Genomic DNA, 20914 nt, shown 5'->3' on the forward strand with positions numbered 1-20914 from the left:
CAGGGAGGTTCAAGAGGGAGAGGTGTATTTTCTAACTGATAAGATATTGTTAGGATAAAAAAAAAGTGGGAGGGGAACAGCAGAAAGATATATATAGTAAGATCCCTATATGTCAGGATATACAGATAAAGAATTCACACTTAATAGCAGTTATGTCTGGAGGTGAGGGGATTGTAAGAGGGTGAAAGAATGGGGATTTCACTCTTTTGTATACATCTTATTATTTATTTAAAATAATATCTGTGTATTGGATGTTCACTAAACTTATTGTGATAATCATTTCATGATGTATGTAAATCATTATGTTCTACACTTTAATTTTACACAGTTCTATATGTCAATCTCAATAAAACTAGAAGAAAAAAATACCTCTGTATATTATGAAAATCCATTAATATTAGATTGTGTGTTTACTTCTATTTAAATATGTCAGATAGTTGGTACTAATTGATAATACTAATTGATAATGACTTTGGTTCCCATGGATAAGTTTGGAAACTATTTATTCTTCATATATCTGAACCAATAGTTCATATATTTAAAATAATCTCTAAGACCCTTCTACTCACCTAACAACTACTATTTCTTTTACAGCTCCTTAAAACTCTGCGTGCCCTTTGTTTTCTACAAAACTGTTAGTGTTGGGGAAAAAGAAATTGTCAAGGAGCTTCTAATACCATTCTCTATTAGCCACAGAATTTGAGCCCAAGGGAAAACAGGAATAGAAAATAGCCTGAATTCAGCTGCAAAACTAGGCTAATGGTCTTAAGAAAATACCCCTCCAAAAAAAGTGATGGTACTTACTACAGTGATATTTATAATACCAGAAAAAATAAAGCAATTAAATACTTAAAATAGAGGCAGTTAACTCAATGATCATATAGCCACTCAATGGAATATCACACAGCCATTAAATAAGAGTATGAAGATGACAACATGGGTTAGAGAAGTCTCTCTTAACCAGACAGTATATATATTTTAAGCTTCAGGCCATATGTTCTTTTTCACAACTACTTGACACTATAATATAACCAGGGGGTGTGGGTTCGATACCTGGGCAGGGAGCTAAGATCCCACATTCCTCATGGCCAAGAAAAAAGAAAACATAAAACAGAAGCAATACTGTAACGAATTCAATAAAAACTTTTTTTTAATGGTCAATGTCAAAAAAATCTGGAAAAAAAAAAAACAAGACAAGCATGGCCATAGTTTGCTGACCCACATACAACAATATTGCCAGACCCCCTAAAAAAAGCAATATAGAAGATTGTACATTCAGATTTTTACAATTAGGTTTAAAAAATTGTGCATGGATACAGATTAGGATTTGCAAAGGTAAATAGCAGCCTTCAAACACAAGCAACACACAACTGCCTCCAAGAATATAACTAGGTCCTTGGAACATCTCAGGAAGCTCAGATGGCCTTGGGACCCTAACCCCTCAGCTGGTACGCAGAGCAGGAAGAAACGTGTGCCCCTCACCTGCCCCCTCGGCATGTACATCATGGTCTCAATAACCTTTAGATCCTCCCATAGTCTTATGGGTGAGAACTCACCCAAATTCAGAAATTCCAATTCAGAGTCAATTACAATTAATTGAGTTCCACAAACCAGGCAGGTAGTAGGTGCATCACCAACTTTTGGTAGGTGCAACTTTTGTCTGCATCAATCAGCAACTTCCATATCCTACCCAACAATCCACCCAGTGCCCTACATGACCAGGCTTTTAATGAGTATCTGCTGAGGGGTATCAGCAAGGAGTGCAAACATTCCCTAGCCAGAGCCATAGGTCACATTTGAAGCAGTTGGAAGAGGGGTGCCAGCTGCATCACAATGCTTTTCATGCTGGCTCACTCTCTTACCACAAGTGGGAGGTTCGTCAGAGCCGTCAGAACAGTCTTTTTCATGATCACAATACCAACGTGCAGGAATACAGGGCCCAGAGGTGCAATGGAACTCATCGCTCCCACACGACCGAGTGGCTGCAGTAGGTAAAGAAGAGAAAATCCATGAGCAACACACAAGCTTGTTCCTCATAACCTGCCTATATCTCTGAACTGGGTAGGAGTTGCCAAGACAGGAAGACTGAGGCATGAGTTTTTATAGAAGTTTTCCATTCAGAGGAAAGAACATGGGAGAGCAATACTTCTCCAGTCTCCTAAATTTCAGAGATTCAGAAAATAAATTGCACTTATTAGAAATACCAAAAAGACTATTTTTTGATACATGAAATCAAATTATAGATAAAAGAAAACATGGTTCTATGTTTTCTGCCATGAACAAAATAAATTCTACTGAAAAGAAAAAAACAACAAAATAACCAAATCACCCTATACACAACCTTTTAAGCCATATTAGACCATGATTCTAGAGAATTATCAAAGTTTTGCTCTTATTCATCCTTGCAACTTATTCGAGTAAATGATTCTGCCTATGTGTAAACTTTTCTCATATAACCTGAGGTTATGGTCTGATATGTTTTCTAGATTTTCTATTTCCTCTTGTGGCTGTTTTTACAACTGATTCCTACTCTTGGATTGTAACCTGGCCTGGTAACCATTCCTAAATTCTTAAAGGATGCATCTATTTACACTAATAGTTTCAAAGTTATTGAACTTAAGAATTTGAGCTATAAATATAAGAAATTATTTGATTGAACCAAACAACTAAATATTAAGGTTTTTGAAAGTCAAACATATGAAAAAGACAAAAATTCTTTCAGTTACTAATGGTTATTATAAACGTATTGAGAATAAATATGAGGGCTTATTTTGCAAATTCTGCCTGTAGTTCCTGAAGATGAAAGACCTTTAATTATAGGAGGTTATGCATTATAGTTGATCCCTGGAAGAAATATTTGGAGTCAGGCATCCAGCCAGGGAACAGAGAGAAGGGACTTCTTATGCCCCTCCAATTACATCCTAAATAACTGCCTGCTGTATCTATTTACACGGAGAAGGCAATGGCACCCCACTCCAGTACTCTTGCCTGGAAAATCCCATGGACGGAGGAGCCTGGTGGGCTGCAGTCCATGGGGTCGCTAAGAGTCGGACACGACTGAGCAACTTCACTTTCACTTTTCACTTTCATGCATTGGAGAAGGAAATGGCAACCCACTCCAGTGTTCTTGCCTGGAGAATCCCAGGGACGGGGAAGCCTGGTGGGCTGCCGTCTATGGGGTCGCACAGAGTCGGACATGACTGAAGCGACTTAGCAGCAGCAGCAGCAGCAGTATCTATTTATAAGGTCCACTTGAGAGGACAAATTGAAATTAGCCGAAACACAGAACCCATGTGTCTGTATTAGCTCAAGACATGCATGCCTGGAACCACAAAAGGTTTATCTTACCACAGAAAAGGGGGTTTTCATCACTCATATCTCCACAATCGTTGTCTCCATCACACAAGAAAGAACGTGGAATACAAATCGTTGAATTCGTACACTTTACATATCCAGGATGGCACGTGCGTTCAGCTTGAAAAAGACAACCAGAAAAACAATTTGGAACATATTCATCACGTGTACGTCATATATGTCCATGCTAACCTATCTACTACACAAACCAGCAGAAGGGAAACTATCAGAGAGGCATAACTCATGACAGTTATGTGATGCCATATAGTCTCTAGTAAAAAGAGCATTTCCTATTTTCATTATTTAATAGCATCACCAAGACTTCTCACTCTCCTCACTCCCCACACAATGGAGTAACATGAATGAAGAAGATCTCTATATATTGATAAGGAAAGATGGCATGAGCTCCAGGATGCATTAACAGCAGGAAAGCAAAACACTAGGCTATCTTTTGTGTATGAAAACTGATAACTGTGTGTGTCCAGCAAGAAAGAAATGCTTACATTTAAAACAAAAATGAAAAGATAAACTAACGAAAATTGTCACTCCTATGAACAGATTGAGAATAGTATGGAGGGAACAGGGTGGAGAGGGCAAGCATGAAGGACGTCTGTGAGTGTACCTTGTCATACAATTTTTATATGACTATGAATCCATGCACATTATTTTCTATAATTGAACACAATGAAATAAAAATGGATAAAGAAAAGCAATTTCCAAAATTTGGAAATAGTAATAAATGACTGCATATTTCTAATGGGAAATAATCTAAGAACAAGAAGGACATACAATGTTTAATTACATTTGTATGGTTACTTTTCGGAGAAGGCAATGGCATCCCACTCCAGTACTCTTGCCTGGAAAATCCCATGGACGGAGGAGCCTGGTGGGCTGCAGTCCATGGGGTCGCTAAGAGTCGGACACGACTGAGCAACTTCACTTTCACTTTTCACTTTCATGCATTGGAGAAGGAAATGGCAACCCACTCCAGTGTTCTTGCCTGGAGAATCCCAGGGACGGGGGAGCCTGGTGGGCTGCAGCTATGGGGTCACACAGAGTCGGACACGACTGAAGTGACTTAGCATAGCATAGCATGGTTATTTTGAAAGTATTCTAAAATAAAGCAAATAAGTGACTATGTCACCTATTACAAACTAAGATTTTAAGTGTAAGAGATGTGATTATAAAATCTAAAAGGTAAAAACATGTTTATCTTAAATTAAAATGGAAAATACCAATATCATTTTTTTTCCCTTTAGAACTGTATTTCCTAGTCCTGTCCACTAAAAAGGCCTAGAAGCAATAAAGGCCAAATAGGAATAGGTAACCCAACACTGTGGTAATTTTAAATTTTTTAAAAGTCTATTAAATTACAATATTGCTTCTGTTTTATGTGTTGGTCTTTTGGCCATGAGGTATGTGGGATCTTTGTTCCTCAACTAGAGACGGAATCCATACCCTCTGTGTTGGAAGTCTTAACCACTGGACTTCCAGGGAAGTCCCAGTAATTTTTAAATACCACACACAAAAGGAATGAGACAAATTCCAGGTCTGAGACAAGAAATGCACAAGTCTGAAATGTACTATGGAAGATCGAATAGGATCAAGTCAAAATAAAAAAGGATCCAACTTAGCAGGATTCCCGCTGCCAAAAATAGGACAATTAAGCACCAAAAGCAGTAAATTACTTCATCTCATTAAAACTCAAATATGTAAAAATCCATGAGTTTAATACAATAGTAAAAACAAAACAAAGCCAAAGCTTAATGCTCATTGGTCACCAACTTACTACTCTGAAAACTGAAAAGGGAAAGAAAGAATCAAACATTTCCTCTGCAGAATTGTATTTCAGAGTAACAAAATAGCTGATAAGGGAAATTTCTTCTTTAGAGACCTTGAGCTAGTAACTGTAGGTGGAATAGTAAAAATTTTAAATACCTGATTTATAACCCTTAAAATAATAATAAATTCATGGAACAACCATCCATGGTTAAAAACCACTGGGTGAACAATTGATGGGAACTTCCTAAAGGGAAGATTCAAACTGACTTCTAAATTAATATCATCCTCACTTAAAGTGGAACAATCAAGCATTATATGCTTCATGATGTGATATAACAAGAAATAGACAGCTCCACCTATGATGTGTTCTTGCCCAAAGAACTAAGTCTAATGTAATCAAAGGTCTGGGTCTCAATTCCAACCTAAATCAATGTGTAGACTTTGAATCCTGATGTGAACAGATGAACTGGTGACATTTTGGGGCTAAGCGATAAAATTTGAATATGGACTTAGTACTAGAGGACATTAAGTAAGTATTGTTGACTTTGTTAAGCATAATGCTAGAATAGTAGTTCTTTTTCAAAATATATATTACCATGTATAAAACAGATAACTAGTGGGAGCTCAGCCTGGTACTCTGTGAAGACCTAGAGGGATGAGATGAGGTGGGAAGGGAGCGAGGCTCAAGGAGGGGGTATATGTATACTTATGGCTGATTCACCTTGTTGTACGGCAGAAACCAACATAACACTGTAAAGCAGAACAAATGTCTTTATCAGTGACATGTGTTTCTGCAAGTTGCTTTAAAATACTCAGGAAAAAAGTTGGAGGCATGGATGAAACATATTGACCACTTGTTAAAAAAAAAAACAACAAAAAGGCATGCATGCATGCTCTGGATGTCACCCAGTCACGTCTGGATCTTTGTGACCCCAGGACTGTAGCCCACCAGGCTCCTCTGTCCATAGGATTATCCAGGCAATAATACTGGCACACCCAAATAAATATTGTGTGTAACCGCATACAAAGACAGCAGAACATGTAGATATACCCAAACTGAAAATGCATTATTGCTCATACTCTGTGCTACTGTTTTCTCAAGATGCTAAACTGTAAGTTCCAGGAATTTGGGAAAAGCAACTCACTAAAAAGCAATTTACCAAATCATTTCAGTCAACACTGTGCTACATAGCTCTGTGCATAACAAACATTAACCACACACATTAATCAATTAATTTTGTCAGTAATCATTGGTAAAGCTTCACAATAATCAGAAACACAAACCAAAGATAAAATATTGAAGGTGAAAATAGTCAAAGATTGTATGAATAAATCAAATATTAGGTACAATTATTTTTAAAAATCACTAGTAGACATGTAAAATGAAATGTATGTTTTAGATGAATATTGTCGGTTCTTTCTCAGAAATGCATCGTCTTTACATCGCCCAGGCTCTGAGAGTTCGAGGCTCCAAAGCCCATTAAGAACTTAAGGTGAACTTACGGCAGTTTTTCTCGTCTGAAGCACTGTTGTCAAGGCAGTTGTCTACCCCATCGCAGACTAATTCAGAAGGGATGCACCTTCCGTTACTGCAAGTAAATTCTGTTCTGTTACAAGCCCTGAAGTGGCACCCGGCCTCATCGCTGTTGTCGCCACAGTCATTGTAGTGGTCACAGCGATCACTGTATGGCACACACCGCCCGTTGGCGCAGGTGAAGCTTGTCGAAGGGCAGCTGTGAAACGCTGAGAGGAGGGGGAAGAAATATTGAAAAAAACATTGAAGAAGCTCGCGGATTAAAGCATCATCCCGTTTTCTAAAAAGATACAATCAAGTAAAATAAGACACTTTGGGTTGACCTTCCAAGGCAAAAGCTGCCACACGTACTGCATGCAAAGTGAGCTCAAACTTTAAATTAGCTAAATTAAGCAAATATGTTGTATACTTTTTTTTAAGCAAATGGAGTATTTGACGCAAACGGCAAAGTCAGTCCGTTCCTCTACCATCTCAATGTATAAGTTTATCTCAGTTTCATGAAAGCATGCAAACACAATGCTTTCATGGGACTGAGGCTCAGAGAGGTTAAGTAATTTTCCCAGAGCTCCCCAGACTATAAATGGCATGCAGCATCTCTGCTCTTTCTTAGGTGCACTTCAGAGGTGCTTCCTAATAAAGCATTGAACACTACTTCACAGCGTATGTATCCACTGTTGCGTGATTTAAGCAAAGTGCAGTCTAGATTCTCAGGGTACATGTTCTTTGCTTGTAAAAGGACCAAACACTAGGTACATCGTGAACTTCAAAAGTTCCAAGAGTTCAGCTCACCACAGAGAGTTTCCAGCTCATCACTGCTGTCACCACAGTCGTCGATGTCATTACATTGCAACTGGTCAGGGATGCACTTCCCACTGAGGCAGGTGAACTTGGAACTGTCACACCGGGTACCATTATCCTGGATACAGTACTTATTGTTGTTGGCCAGGTACCAGCGGCCCTCATGTGGACACTGGCACTCAGCGCCATTTGGACCTGAAGAAAGGTAAGCCCAGAAAAAAGCAAAATATTTCTGTAGCAAACACTGATATTTTCTTCCCCTGAAGAGCACTGGCAACAGCTTCTATATTATTAAACACCCTCTAAGACATGGAAACTCTGCTCTATGTTATGTTTTCATCAATATGAACCACCACCAGTTTCTAATGAATGTGGCTAATTCACCCTAATCTTTAAACCACTATTTCTTATCTTCATTGAAACATTAACAATGATTCTACCTTCTCAGCAAAATCTGCACAGCAATAGTCTCAAAAAGCACATCCTCTTATGAATTTATCATTCTCTATAAAACATACTTCTGAGGCACACTCTGTTTATTCAACTATAAACAGTACCTCCTAAATGAAAGTATGAAATTTCTATTCAAGACATGATATGCAGCAGCCAAACCTGCATATTTCTTTCTACCTCCATTAAGCTTGAATTTAAAATGTCATTGTAAGAAGGCTCCATATGGAATAGGAAAGAAAAAAAACCTTAAGTCTTCTTCTCAACATACAAACCCTGAAATCTATTTTAGAAATTCCTCTGAAAACAAAGAGAATCTTTGCTCGTGCTGGAGCTGAATATTCCCTCAGCTTTCCCTACTAGTGGTCATCATTATTATCACTCTCCATGATTCTATCTTTGTGCCCAATGCTTTCAGTTCGGTTCAGTTCAGTCACTCAATCGTGTCCGACTCTTTGCGACCCCATGAATTGCAGCACGCCAGGCTTCCCTGTCCATTACCAACTCCCGGAGTTCACCCAAACTCATGTGCATCAAGTCGGTGATGCCATCCAGCCATCTCATCCTCTGTCGTCCCCTTCTCCTCCTGCCCCCAATCCCTCCCAGCATCAGAGTCTTTTCCAATGAGTCAACTCTTCACAAGAAGTGACCAAAGTATTTACCTGGGGCACAAATATGGCTACAGCCCCCATTAAACCGATCGCAAGGACTGAGACATTGTTGTTGGTCCTTCACAACAGCACGAATACCCTTAGGCCGAAAGGGAAGGGTCACGGTCACTGCAGTCTGCCCTGACCCATCAACTTTGTTAGCTCGATAAATTTTCTGAGTGAGCAAGTCAGTCCAGTAAACATACTGGCCATAAATAGCCAAGCCAAAAGGACTATTGGCTCTGCTGACAATGACCTCCCTCAGATAGTGCTCTAGATCCATGCGCTCAATCTTCTCCCTAAAATGAAAATGGAAAAAGAAAATACTAGAATCTAGAAGGATTAAGGTCCTCAACTGGCACCCAATGCCTCAGTACAATCATGACTTTTACATAAGCCCCCAACTTTCCTTTCAAGTGGAGCTAAGCCCCCAACTTTCCTTTCAAGTGGAGCGTATGGCAGCAAGAAATGTTTCTTCTGGTAATGGGAGAACTTCATCTCCTTATTAAACAATGGCCTATATAAATGATATCCAAATATTAATATAACCCACAAGTAATCCTACTAAATGAAACAGGAAAAAGAAACGAACAGTGGGAAGTATTGTGAAATAACACACCTCTTGCTTGGAAATAATACCTGTCTTGGTGTCTGGCACATAGTAGTCCCTCAATAAAATGTGAATTACTTTTCCCTTCCCACCCGCTTAATAAGTTTTTCCATTTGTCATTGACTTTGAGATATCTTCCTAATTTAGACACAAAACATCCCTGCTTTATTTCAAGTGAGAAAATAAAGATAAAGTTGTTAGGTACTCAGCATCACGAGACCAAAAATCATAAGAAAATAAGCAAGGAAAGTTTAAGATTCCCAACATGCAGATACCAGCCATAATAAACAAAATCATCTCATATCTTCAATCATTAGGATGATGGGAATATATGTAATTTCAGAAGTGATTGGAGAGTTACATGCAAAAATTAGAGCTGACAGAACTTTATAAAGAAAATATTGCGAAATGGACTGAGAAGAAGCTGGCACAAGAAATGATTTTTCTTTTGAGAAGATGATCAAAAGACAAAGACTGAAGGAAAATGCTTTTACAAGACACTGAATGTTAAAACCCAGAGAAAAGTTACTATCAGTGTACATTTAAAGTCATTCATTTTTCGAGGTAGTTACATGATTATAAACTGAATGATTATATTTATAACCATAGTTGAAATTAACTTGTCCAGTAATGCATCTTTAGATGTCTTTCAGTTCATAATTACTCAGTCTCATGATAGAGATCAATTTTCACAGGTCTATTCACCAGTATTTCACCACATTATGCATATCCCTCTTCTTTTGAACAGGGAGGAAGAAATCTCATCAATACCCACAAGAATAACCAAAGACACGTACAGATTAGCATCTGCCCAGTAGATAAGGTTTTGTTCATAGTCCAGAGTGAGCCCGTTGGGCCAGACCAGGCCCCTGTCCACCAAGCTTCTCCGGGAGTATCCACCCATTGTGGCCATCTCGATTTTGGCATTGGTACCCCAGTCAGTCCAATACATGTACCTAGTGATCCAAAAGGAGTCGTAATTCACCACAAGGAACTCACTTCTTTTTACTTAAGAAAGACAGCAGCATTCTTTAACTGCAAATATAACAGTTATATCTGACACCAATAGAGCAAATGGAAACTTACTCCATTCCCACCCATACAGCTTGTCCAACAGGGATTTACTGAGTCGGGGCATTAATTACTCAGTATGTGGCCAGACTTCCTAGGAGCACCAACCAAGGTTCCTTCCCAAGTAAGGTCACTCATGCTCTTTCATCCCTTAATCTGTAGCTACAGTATTACAAGTCCACGAAACACTGGCTCTCTATTAACATAAGATAATTTCAGACCCCGCTCCCTCCAGAAATAAGCAATCATGACATACCCTTGGCAAGGATCTAACACAATTCCTCTTGGCTTTGGAACTTGGGCTATCAGAGTGTGTCTAGACCCATCCGTGGCAATGGACTTAATCATCTGATTGGTGTAGTCACTGTAATAAATTCTTTTATTGATCCAGTCAAAGGCAATGCCCTCAGGACTCCCTATGCCTGGACATACAACCAACAAACACACAAAAAGAAGTCAGAATCTCAATAAACATTATAGAATCCCTGGGTCATCCATGTGTGTTGATCCCACTGCGTCTCTTTCCAAGATAAGCTACAATTAGAGTGCACTTACCCGAAACAACAACAGTGGGAGGACTGCTCCTTGAATTCAGGTTGATATAGGAAATCTGGCCTTTTCCGGATGGCAAAAGTTGTGTGAAGTAGATTCTGTTATCTATGCTGTCATAGTCTAGGGCCACAGCCATTCTTTCCACACTTATTGCTGGGAAAGGTTGGCTATAGTCTTTGGGGTCAAAACGTAAGCTCCTCAAGGAATCATCCAAAGCAAAGATGAGGAAATTTTCTGATGAAATGGCACAGCTCCTACCATCAGCTTGCAGGGTCCCAAAGGCACAGTCACATTTAGGGGTTTGTGATTTAGGCAGAGCAAAGCAGAATTGGGCGCATCCTCCATTATTTTCCAAGCAAGGGTTGTTGTTGACCTCTGCTGGTGACCGAGGCTGGACACTCTGGTCAAAGATGGTCACATCTCTTAGCCAATCAATATTGTCCCTTATCACTGTTGGTCGATCTGCTCTATTTGGTTCCTTGCTGGCTTGGAGGATTTTCTTTAAATTCCTATCTACCCATATGATAGAATTTCCAAATACGGTGATGGCATAAGGAGCTGGGTAATGACTGCCGAAACGAATCACTTCAGTTTCCCCTCCCTCAATGCTGATCCTTGCAATTAAATCTACAGCATCATCAACCCAATAAATGTAGTTACTGCTATGATCCAATGCCAAGCCCCGTGGTGTGGCAGTGATGTCTGATACAAGCACAGTTCGACTGGTACAGTCAAGAAAAGACCGTTCAATCTTTGGGTTCTGCCCATAGTCAGACCAGAAGAGGTATCGATTCTTGGGGTCCACAACAATGTCTCTGGGCATATCCACTATGGTTTTAAGGAGAATGTGGCGGTGGGTGGTATTGATCCTTAGAACTTCTATCAGTGTTTCAGATCTAAAAGCATTGGTGAAATAAAGATTTCCTGCAGGAAAATGAAAGAGCATGCTGATTAATGGCAAACCAAGAAAAAAGAAGATAGCTCTTGTAAGATAGAGGTTTGAGCCAGTATATGTTGTCTTTCCAGGAGGATAAATATCTCAGTTTAGGCTTAGGAAAATAAATATTTACTCTTAGGAACTAACAGTTCCTAACTGTTCCTACACTGTTTCTAACTCGTGTAGATGTTTTCATCATCCCATGGACCTTCTAAAGTCACCAAATTTGGGCATTACAGAACAAAGTAAATGTCAGAGCAAAAAAAGTATGGTGGGAAGATAGTTTACAATACATAAATGAATTTACTTAGCATGGGCTACATTTGGCCTATAGGCCATAGACTATTGACAGTTGTTTTTCAATGTATTATGAAAAACTGGATGGTAAGTATATAAATCAGTATAGAAAAGTTAATATAATGTTGGGTCAGGCATTTCAGTTAACTACAACAAAGTACCTAATAATCAAAGGGTTTTCATAAATAACATGAGGAAGCAATTAAGAATTCAGCAACTACAATTGCTCAGCTTTAAAATAAATGATTGCCATTTTATGGTTTATATTTTAATATTCCTTTCTCTTTGAAAATTTAGACATTTCTAATTTAGAAATTAGATGTTCCTTTAAGGGTGAAATAAGTCCACATAATTAAATATTTCTTTCCATTTTGCCAACGACTCAGTAAATAATCTATAATGAGATCATCTATAATGAATCTGTCAACTGAAACACTATCATTAACAGGCACAAGGCTGTTACATTGATTCTAAAAACTCAATTCAGCTTATCTTAACTAATCTCAATAAACATCTAGGGAAATAGATCTGCCACATGTATGTTAAACTTTATAGTATAAATAAGATGATAGAAATGCAAACACAAAAAGCTTTTCAATAAAATCACTATACAGCTTACCCACCTGCTACCCAATCCACTGCAATACCCCGGACTCCATTTACTCCTATCCCATCTGTAACGATGTTTGTAAAATTAGACCCATCTGGTTTGATTCTACGGATTGCATTATTAGATGCCACAGAGACGTTAAAATCACACCAATAAATAAAGCCAGAAGATACGTCCACATCCACATGCAGTGCATTTCGTCCTGCAAAGAAAAGATCATTAAACTATGCTCTAGCTTGAATTAGAACTTTTAAAAATGTTTGCCCTTCCTCTCTAACCCTCATTCCAAATCCCCTTTGCTCAAACCATGCCCTGATTATGAAATAAAACTATTTATTTCCCAGTTGCAATGAGCACAACTACCCCCAGATCTTAGTTTCTAAAAGTCACTTTCCACAATAAAGAGTACCGGCTTCTGGGAGAAATGGTTAAGCATAGGTTTGGGAAGGGAAGGTACAAGGTAAGCCTGGAACATATTTATTAGACCAGGAAGCAAGGAAGCATTCAAACACTAATGGAATCATGTCAAAAGAATATAGACAGCAGTATGAGAGGCTCTTCCCAGACAAAATGGATCAAAAGGAGCATCAAAAGAACAATTATGCTAAATGATTCTACACTGAATTAAAGAAATAAAAACTTGAGTGTATGTGATAATAAAAAGGAGAGAAGAATGTAGAAGGAATAATAAAGCAAGAAAAAGAACCATTTTGCAATTCCCAATTAAATCATCATTTCAGACAAAGACAAAAACCAATGAATAAAAGATGCTTGGGGGAAAAGATATTCATAGGGTATCAAAGTATAACCCCCAAATTTTCACATAAATTGTAGAGGGGCAAAAAGGCAGAGATTTCATGGTGATCACCATTACCAGGTGATCACACTTAAGTATCAATTGTGGCAAAATGTTAACGATGGTTGAATCTAGCAAGTATAAGGGTGTTCACTACACTTTTCAACTTTTCTGCATTTGATATTTTTCAAAATGCAAAGCTGGATGAAAAACTTGCTGACTGTATAATATATTTACAAGATGGTAACTTAGATGACTTTTTAGACATAGGAAAGCAGAGATCAATCATGAGCACATGTGAATATGGTTATCAAGCAGAATAAACATGCTTCCTTACGTGCTGAATCCAAACATGGAGAAATGCTATATGGACTTCATATAGAAATGCTATAAGGACTTCAACATGGCATCCAGTGGAGTCAAATGTTACTTGTATTGGAGGAACGTACCTGGGCCTGCCACTGGCACCATGGCTTCTGAATGATCTGACAATTGCAAGCTAAAGCCCCTGATTGTCCGCAGTGTGGAAACAACAATGAAAGAATTGTATGGAGAGCAGGTCTGATGATCAGGATTGAGTTTAAATCCAGTGGCGCAGGCACAGGAGAACAGTCTTCCTGGTACAGGCAGGCAAATTTGCTGACAGGCATTCATGTTGTTGCTGCAGCCGTTTGAGGATTCAGAGCCTAAATGAAATCACAATTAGTTTGTAACTTTTCACCCCATCTATTTGCCACTCAGTGTCAAATTTTGGGGTCATTATAAAAGTCAATAACAAAATATGGAATCTGAGGTAACCTAAAAACAATATTGGAGAGCTGAGTGCTTATAGAACTAACACACAGAAGTTTAAAATAGGACCACAACCATGTAATAGTTTATGTTATATCATAGTAGAGAATGGAGCACCAATTGTTTTTCTTCCACCAATCACTCAAGAGTTAGAGGAATAACCTATGTACTACCATTTAAAATTCTATCAATTTTAATTATATGATCAAATATGTGATGGATATTTGATTTAATGTATATTAAATAAGAATACTTGAAGTTTTTTTGAATATGCAATAAAATATCAAGTGACAAACCTAGGTTATAGGACAACAAACAAATTACTTGATCATCTTAGCCTAGATATTTCAAAATAAAAAAAATTATCTCTAGATCATAATACTAATTTAAAGGGGCAAATCAAAAGTTACATCATCTCAAAAAAGCACACCTAAGAGTACTCCTTTTAAGATTAAAAAAATTCTATTGTGTTATTCACTTTTCCAGTAGGTATCCAACCTCCAATGCTCCAGTAACTATTCTAGTTACTGGGTAGAGAGCAAGAAACAAGACAGACAAAATACCTGTCCTTATAAAGGTTACAACTAATGAAGAACTCGGACAATAAACACATACATAATTATGTCAGGGAGGGCAATAAAACAAAAGCAAAGTAAAAAGTGGTGGGGAATGAATGGGAGAAAGTTTACTCTGAAGTGAATCAGGCCTTTCAGATGCCATATTAGTCTTTGACACTTAGCCATGCTGGGATGATTTGAGAGAATGGCATTGAAATATGTATAATATCATATAAGAAACTAATCGCCAGTCCAGGTTCAATGCAGGATACAGGATGCTTGGGGCTGGAGCACTGGGATGACCCAGAGGGATGATATGGGGAGGGCGGTAGGAGGAGGGTTCAGGATGGGGAACCCGTGTACCCCTGTGGCGGATTCATGTTGATGTATGGCAAAACCAATACAATATTGTAAAGTAATTAGCCTCCAATTAAAATAAATAAATTTAAATTTTAAAAAATATATTTTGGGATAATTTCTATTTCTGTATGCACATAGGTTTGAGTGTGTGGTGGGGTTGTATGCAGACATGTAAGTGCATAGATATATTCATTGAACACACATGAATGTATGTTTCAGTGACAAATACTCACCACGTCTTTGGTAAATTTTAAGGCCCCTGAGATCTGGGAGATTATTTCTCAAGACTACTTTGTTGGCCCCTGTAGCCTTGTCAACTCTTTCAATGACCTCATATTCTTCATCGGAGTAATAAAGGAAGGGGCCATGGACAGCAAGTCCCCAGGGGTAGGAAAGATGGTTTACCAGGATCATTCGATTTGTTCCATCCACATTTCCTCTTTCAATCTGAAAGGTTAGAATTTTTGCTATTGACTGATTCATGGTGAAATGAGGCAAATGTTTAAAACTAATATTCACTAAATAATGTTTCACACGTAGATAGCATTCTATCCTTCCCAGGGGTGTTTCATATCTATTTCTCACTATACGTGATAGTCTCACCTATACCAAGTGGTGGGTCAGACAAATGTCACTGTGCTCATTTCACTGATAATGAAGCTGAAGTCCAAGTAAGCCAGTCAACCTTCTCAGATGGCATGGTGAAAAATAGGGAACTAATCCCTGCATGTGATATTCTGGTCAAGGATACTGTATGCTAACTGGCCCTGGGTTTAACGTCGTCACCAACCATTTCTGCAATGGAGATAGGAAACATACTCAACACACTCACAGAAGACAGCAAGACAGCGCTATTAAATCAGCACAGGAATAAGTCAGCCTCAAAATGACTCTGGTGAACTAGAGAAGAACTCAAGAATGAAGTTCCTAACAGGAAGTGATAAGCAGTCTGCTCTGGAAGAAAAAAAATATATAGACAGAGCTGGTTTGATCCTCCTCTGTGTCAGGATCTGAACTGATTGCTGGCGAGAGAGACAAATGGGTGTCACTCCCTGGCCTCTCTCGACAAGGGAATCCAGCAGTTACAAGAGCAGGCTATGTCCTGGAAACCAACAGAAATTCCAGAAGGGTGCAGCACAAAGAAGATAATCTCTGAAGAGAGCTGCTGAGGGAGTAACTGGGACCAGATGAGCTGCCCACACTTGGCTCAGGAATCTGGAGCTACTTATCCGGGCCAGGGCTCAGGGTTCCTTGCAGTTTTATGAAGACCACATGCCTCCATCATGAAAGCAGTTTCATTAGCGAGATAGCTAGAGAGAAGTGGTTCGGAATGGTGCAGGTGGCAGAAAAGGCTGGACCTGAGAGAAGACACTCAGGGACAAACTGCCGGGATTTTTGTGATAATTAAACAGGACATGCTTATTAGTGTGAAGGAGGAATATGAGGGTTCTAGCCTAGAAGAAAGGATGGAAGTCACACCACCAACCGGCTCACAGATTGCAGAGAGCAGAGCAGATGTGGAAACAGGAAGTGGGAGCTGCTGGGTAGTCTGGTCTGGGACATCCTAACTTGTATGCAGAAATCACAGCATGTGGCAAGTACTTCTGTAAAGGGCTTTCACACACATCGCTGCATTTCTTCATTATAATCACATATTAAGAGTGAGATGAGTCCTCGTCAAGCTATCATGAACTGAAAATCAAATCTACTGGACCACTTTTTGAAGAGCGTCTATGTCATAAACAGATCTGAAATCACTCCTGTTCTCTAAAGCAAGGAAGCAACTAGCACACATTCAACAACAAAAACAATACTGTAGCTGATCAATAATTATTACTGAGTACTTTCTTTGTGCCTAGTTCCAGATCGGCTGCATAAGCACAGTACTAAAGATCAAGTGTTATTTCTGTGAATGAATGAAATTGTATACTTCCTATTTTTTATTGCAGATTATAATGAACTTCATCTTGAAGTTTAAAATGACCAAGAAAGGGAGTCCTCACACATTACAACTACCAGAAAATAATAGGCATCTGTGAACAGATGCCTATTGAGCTCAGAAGTTTTCTGTTTAAAAGAAAAGGCTCTTGGAGGACAAATGTGGAATGAGAAATGGAATTTATCTTGAAGAAAAAGAAAGAATAAGGGAAAAAAAAACATTCTGTAAAGAACTGGACTTCAAGGAAAGAAGTTATTGAGAGAAAGGGCAATAAAGCCCTGGTGCATGTGTGCGCATGCTAAGTCGCTTCAGTCATGATGTTATGGACTGTAGCCCACCAGGCTCCTCTGTTCATGGGGTTCTCCAGGCAAGAATACTGGAGTGGGTCGCCATGCCCGCCTCCAGATCTTCCCAACCCAGAGATCGAACCCACATCTCTTCCACATCTCCTGCATTGGTAGGTGGGTTCTTTACAACTAACTAGTGCCACCTGGGAAGCCCCAAAAGTGGCTGAGATTGTTTGAGAACCACTGCCAGACAACTCAGAGCAATGGATGTCAACTACCCAAGTTCTGCAACGAAGACCAACAGACTAAAATGGGGCACATACCACTCCCGTGCTGCTGACTGCCCAGTAGAGTTTTTGCTCCTCAATATCAAGGGTGATAAATGCCACATTTTCAAGGCTCCCAGTAAAGAGAGTTCTTGGAGATTTGCCATCCATGTTAGCGCTGGCAATCTTGGGGGGAAGGCCACTGTTGGTTCCTCGGTCTGACCAGTACAGTTTCCTACAACCATGAAAAATAAAGGTATTGAGTGAAACATTTTCACTATGTATTTAAATGAAAAACAAATCTTTCTTGTCCTCAGGATACGCACCATTCAATGGAGGAAGTCTGAAATGTCAATATCCTGTTACATACAGCGTGGAGGAGTCCATAACTAGTGTTTTCTAATGTCTGTATACTTCCCAGTTATTACTGGGAGAGAGGCCACTTAAAATGAAATCTGACACAGGATACCATTTTCCACTGGTGGACAATCCTTTAGCTTGGTCACACAGGAAGTTCATGGACTAAAAAGCCTGTATCAACAGTCAAGTCCAGACTCACATACTGCTAAGCACACCAGAAAAGAAAGAGCTAATGCAAAAGTATTCAAGTACCTCCCTGATCACCTCTCAGCCTTCTTTATTTCTTTTCTGAATCAATTACCACAAGATAAGCTACTTAATTTTCCAATTTTCATGATGGAAAATGCAGTGTATACACATGAATCCTAATCAGCACACAGAATTACCAATTTCATTCAAATATGTGAAGGTTGCTTTCCATTTCCATTGAGGACATAACTTCTAGACATGAGTCAAAGTTTTCATTCCTTTCAAACTCACCTCCTGCTTCACCAGACAGCCTTCTCAAACTCTTCTATGATTCCGCAAAGCCTTAATTCCAATCATCTTTACTGGCATCTTTCTTTCACCATCAATCCAATATACCCTTCCCATGAACCTACTCTTCAATTCTAAACTTTTTTACCTCTAAGTTCTCAAACTCTGAAATTCAACCAAACTCTTCCATCTCTTCCTTTCTCCTATTTTACTTCTTCCATTGAACCTATCCTCTGCCCTTAAAATTTGTCTGAGCTCTCAAACCTTCAGGCCCTCTATGCCTGGACCTCATACCATTTTAACTGTTTTAACAGTACTCTTATTTATTCTCATGATCTCCTTAACTTGCTAACTGCTCACCGTAAGTTCCTGTCATTATTCTCTCTCCTCTCCCATTCCAGGTTGCCAAAAGTTTTCTGGACAAAGTCACAAAACTCTTACAAATTCTGAGTTCACTAAAAATTTAAGCTACTTAACCTTAGCTAAGAATTCTCATCACTAGCTAAACATTTTCTTTTTCCCCTGACTCTTGCCACTCCAATCCTGATTAATCTTTCTAGACAGAATGATAGATTTGTTGCCACTCCAATCCTGATTAATCTTTCTAAAATACAGATTAGGTTCTATCATTCCTTTCCTCCAAATTTCCTGCTGGCTCCTTATTTCTCAAAAAAAAAAAAAAAAAATACAGTACAACTCCTTAGCATGACATTAAAGCCCCTCCCTGATTCATCCCCAAGTGGCTTTAGCTGCTGTATCTCTCCCAACTAGTCAACTGTCCCTTACTCGAAGTCTCTGGTTCCAGCCCTCTACACAACCATGCTAAGTACCACCATGCTTCTGGGCCTCCACTGCTCTTTGGCCTCAAGTACCACTTCTCAGCTGCAAGCCATCCTCCATCTACTGGTGGTCTTCTCACCCTTCAAGGTCTATTTCAAGCTTTCCACATTCATTCAAAGTCAAAATATATAATTGTTCACTCTATTTTAAAATGCCTGAAATTCTTGCCTGTTTGAAATTCAGGGCTACTAATTTGAAAAATACATATCACATATAACTTAACAGCTATTTCTTTCATACTGAGATCTATATTTTCTTTTTTATATGGTGGTGGTGGTTTAGTCACCAAGTCGTATCCGACTCTTGCAACCCCATGACCTGTAGCCAGCCAGGTTCCTCTGTCCATGGGATCCCCCAGGCAAGAATACTGGAGTGGACTGCCGTTTCCTTCTCCTTCTTTTTTATATAATTTCTTTCTTTTTTTTTTTGGCCGTGCTGGGGCTTTGCTGCATGAGAGCTTTACTATAGTTGGGGTGAGCAGGGGCTACTCTCAAGTCGTGGTATACAGGCTTCTCATTGCAGTGGTTTCTCTTGTTGCAGAGTACAGGCTCTAGGGCATGCAGGCTTCTGTAGTTGCGGCTCCCTGGCTCTAGAGCACAGGCTCTATTGTTGTGGCACACAGGTGTAGCTGCTCTGTGGCATGTGGGATCCTCCCAGATCAGGGATCAAACCCACATCTCCCACACCGGCAGACGGATTCTTTACCACTGAGCTACCAGAGAAGCCCTGAGATCTATATTTTTCAAATGCTGGCATATGAAATCAGAAGAGATCCTATGTTTGAAATCTTCTATTTTATCAGATCATAATACTAACCAAAGTGCTGCTGTATAGAAGACATATGCTATTTCTGAATGAACACTCACCCACTAATAGGATCGATAGTTATGCCAACTGGCAAACCAACTCCAAGACTCGTCCCATCATTGGCAATCAGGGTTTTCCTGTAACTGACATCTCCTCGAAGTGTCATAACCTGTATAAGAGGAAAATAAGAAAGCTAAGGTGAAGGAAAACTGAAACATGCAACAAATTCAAACTATGATTGGGGTGAATGAGAGAGTTTGCATGGTAGATAATCCCTAATTGCATCTCAGAGCTATGAGAAAAATCAGCTCAATAGAAAATGGAAGTAAGAAAATGACATCACCTCTCAAATTTCTATTTGCAATTTATCTCAAAATCCAGGAGAAGCTATTTACATGGATCACTGCCTGAGTGAAACTACAAAATGCCTTCAGAAAAAGATGCTGCTGCTGCTAAGTCGCTTCAGTCATGTCCGACTCTGTGCGACCCCATAGACGGCAGCCCACCTGGCTCCGCCGTCCCTGGGATTCTCCAGGCAAGAACACTGGAGTGGGTTGCCATTTCCTTCTCCAATGCATGAAAAGTGAAAACTAAAAGTGAAGTCGCTCAGTCGTGTCCGACTCTTAGCGACCCCATGGACTGCAGCCCACCAGGCTCCTCCGTCCATGGGACTCTCCAGGCAAGAGTACTGGAGTGGGGTGCCATTGCCTTCTCCACAGAAAAAGATGAGAACCATCCAAAGGGAACCCCACAGGTCTCCTGTGCCCCGATGACTGGACCGGAGCACC

General features: G+C 39.4%; 1 protein-coding gene across 1 annotated transcript in view; it reads right to left on the reverse strand.

The window, feature by feature from the left end:
* Positions 1 to 20914, reverse strand: part of LRP2 (low density lipoprotein receptor-related protein 2) — a 175961-nt gene that overhangs the window by 47575 nt on the left and 107472 nt on the right. Inside the window, exons 35-47 of the mRNA XM_010849414.1 lie at positions 20186 to 20295; positions 17700 to 17877; positions 15384 to 15597; positions 13891 to 14127; positions 12659 to 12847; positions 10805 to 11725; positions 10506 to 10671; positions 9976 to 10134; positions 8581 to 8867; positions 7460 to 7663; positions 6640 to 6879; positions 3349 to 3474; positions 1863 to 1982 (exon numbers count right to left, since the gene is read on the reverse strand). Of these exons, the coding sequence (XP_010847716.1) occupies positions 1863 to 1982; positions 3349 to 3474; positions 6640 to 6879; positions 7460 to 7663; positions 8581 to 8867; positions 9976 to 10134; positions 10506 to 10671; positions 10805 to 11725; positions 12659 to 12847; positions 13891 to 14127; positions 15384 to 15597; positions 17700 to 17877; positions 20186 to 20295 (3151 nt within the window). The remainder of the gene's footprint in view (positions 1 to 1862; positions 1983 to 3348; positions 3475 to 6639; positions 6880 to 7459; positions 7664 to 8580; positions 8868 to 9975; positions 10135 to 10505; positions 10672 to 10804; positions 11726 to 12658; positions 12848 to 13890; positions 14128 to 15383; positions 15598 to 17699; positions 17878 to 20185; positions 20296 to 20914) is intronic.

The sequence above is a fragment of the Bison bison genome, unplaced genomic scaffold (assembly GCF_000754665.1).
Source record: "Bison bison bison isolate TAMUID 2011002044 unplaced genomic scaffold, Bison_UMD1.0 scf7180017864282, whole genome shotgun sequence".
In the NCBI taxonomy this organism is placed as follows: Eukaryota; Metazoa; Chordata; class Mammalia; order Artiodactyla; family Bovidae; genus Bison; species Bison bison.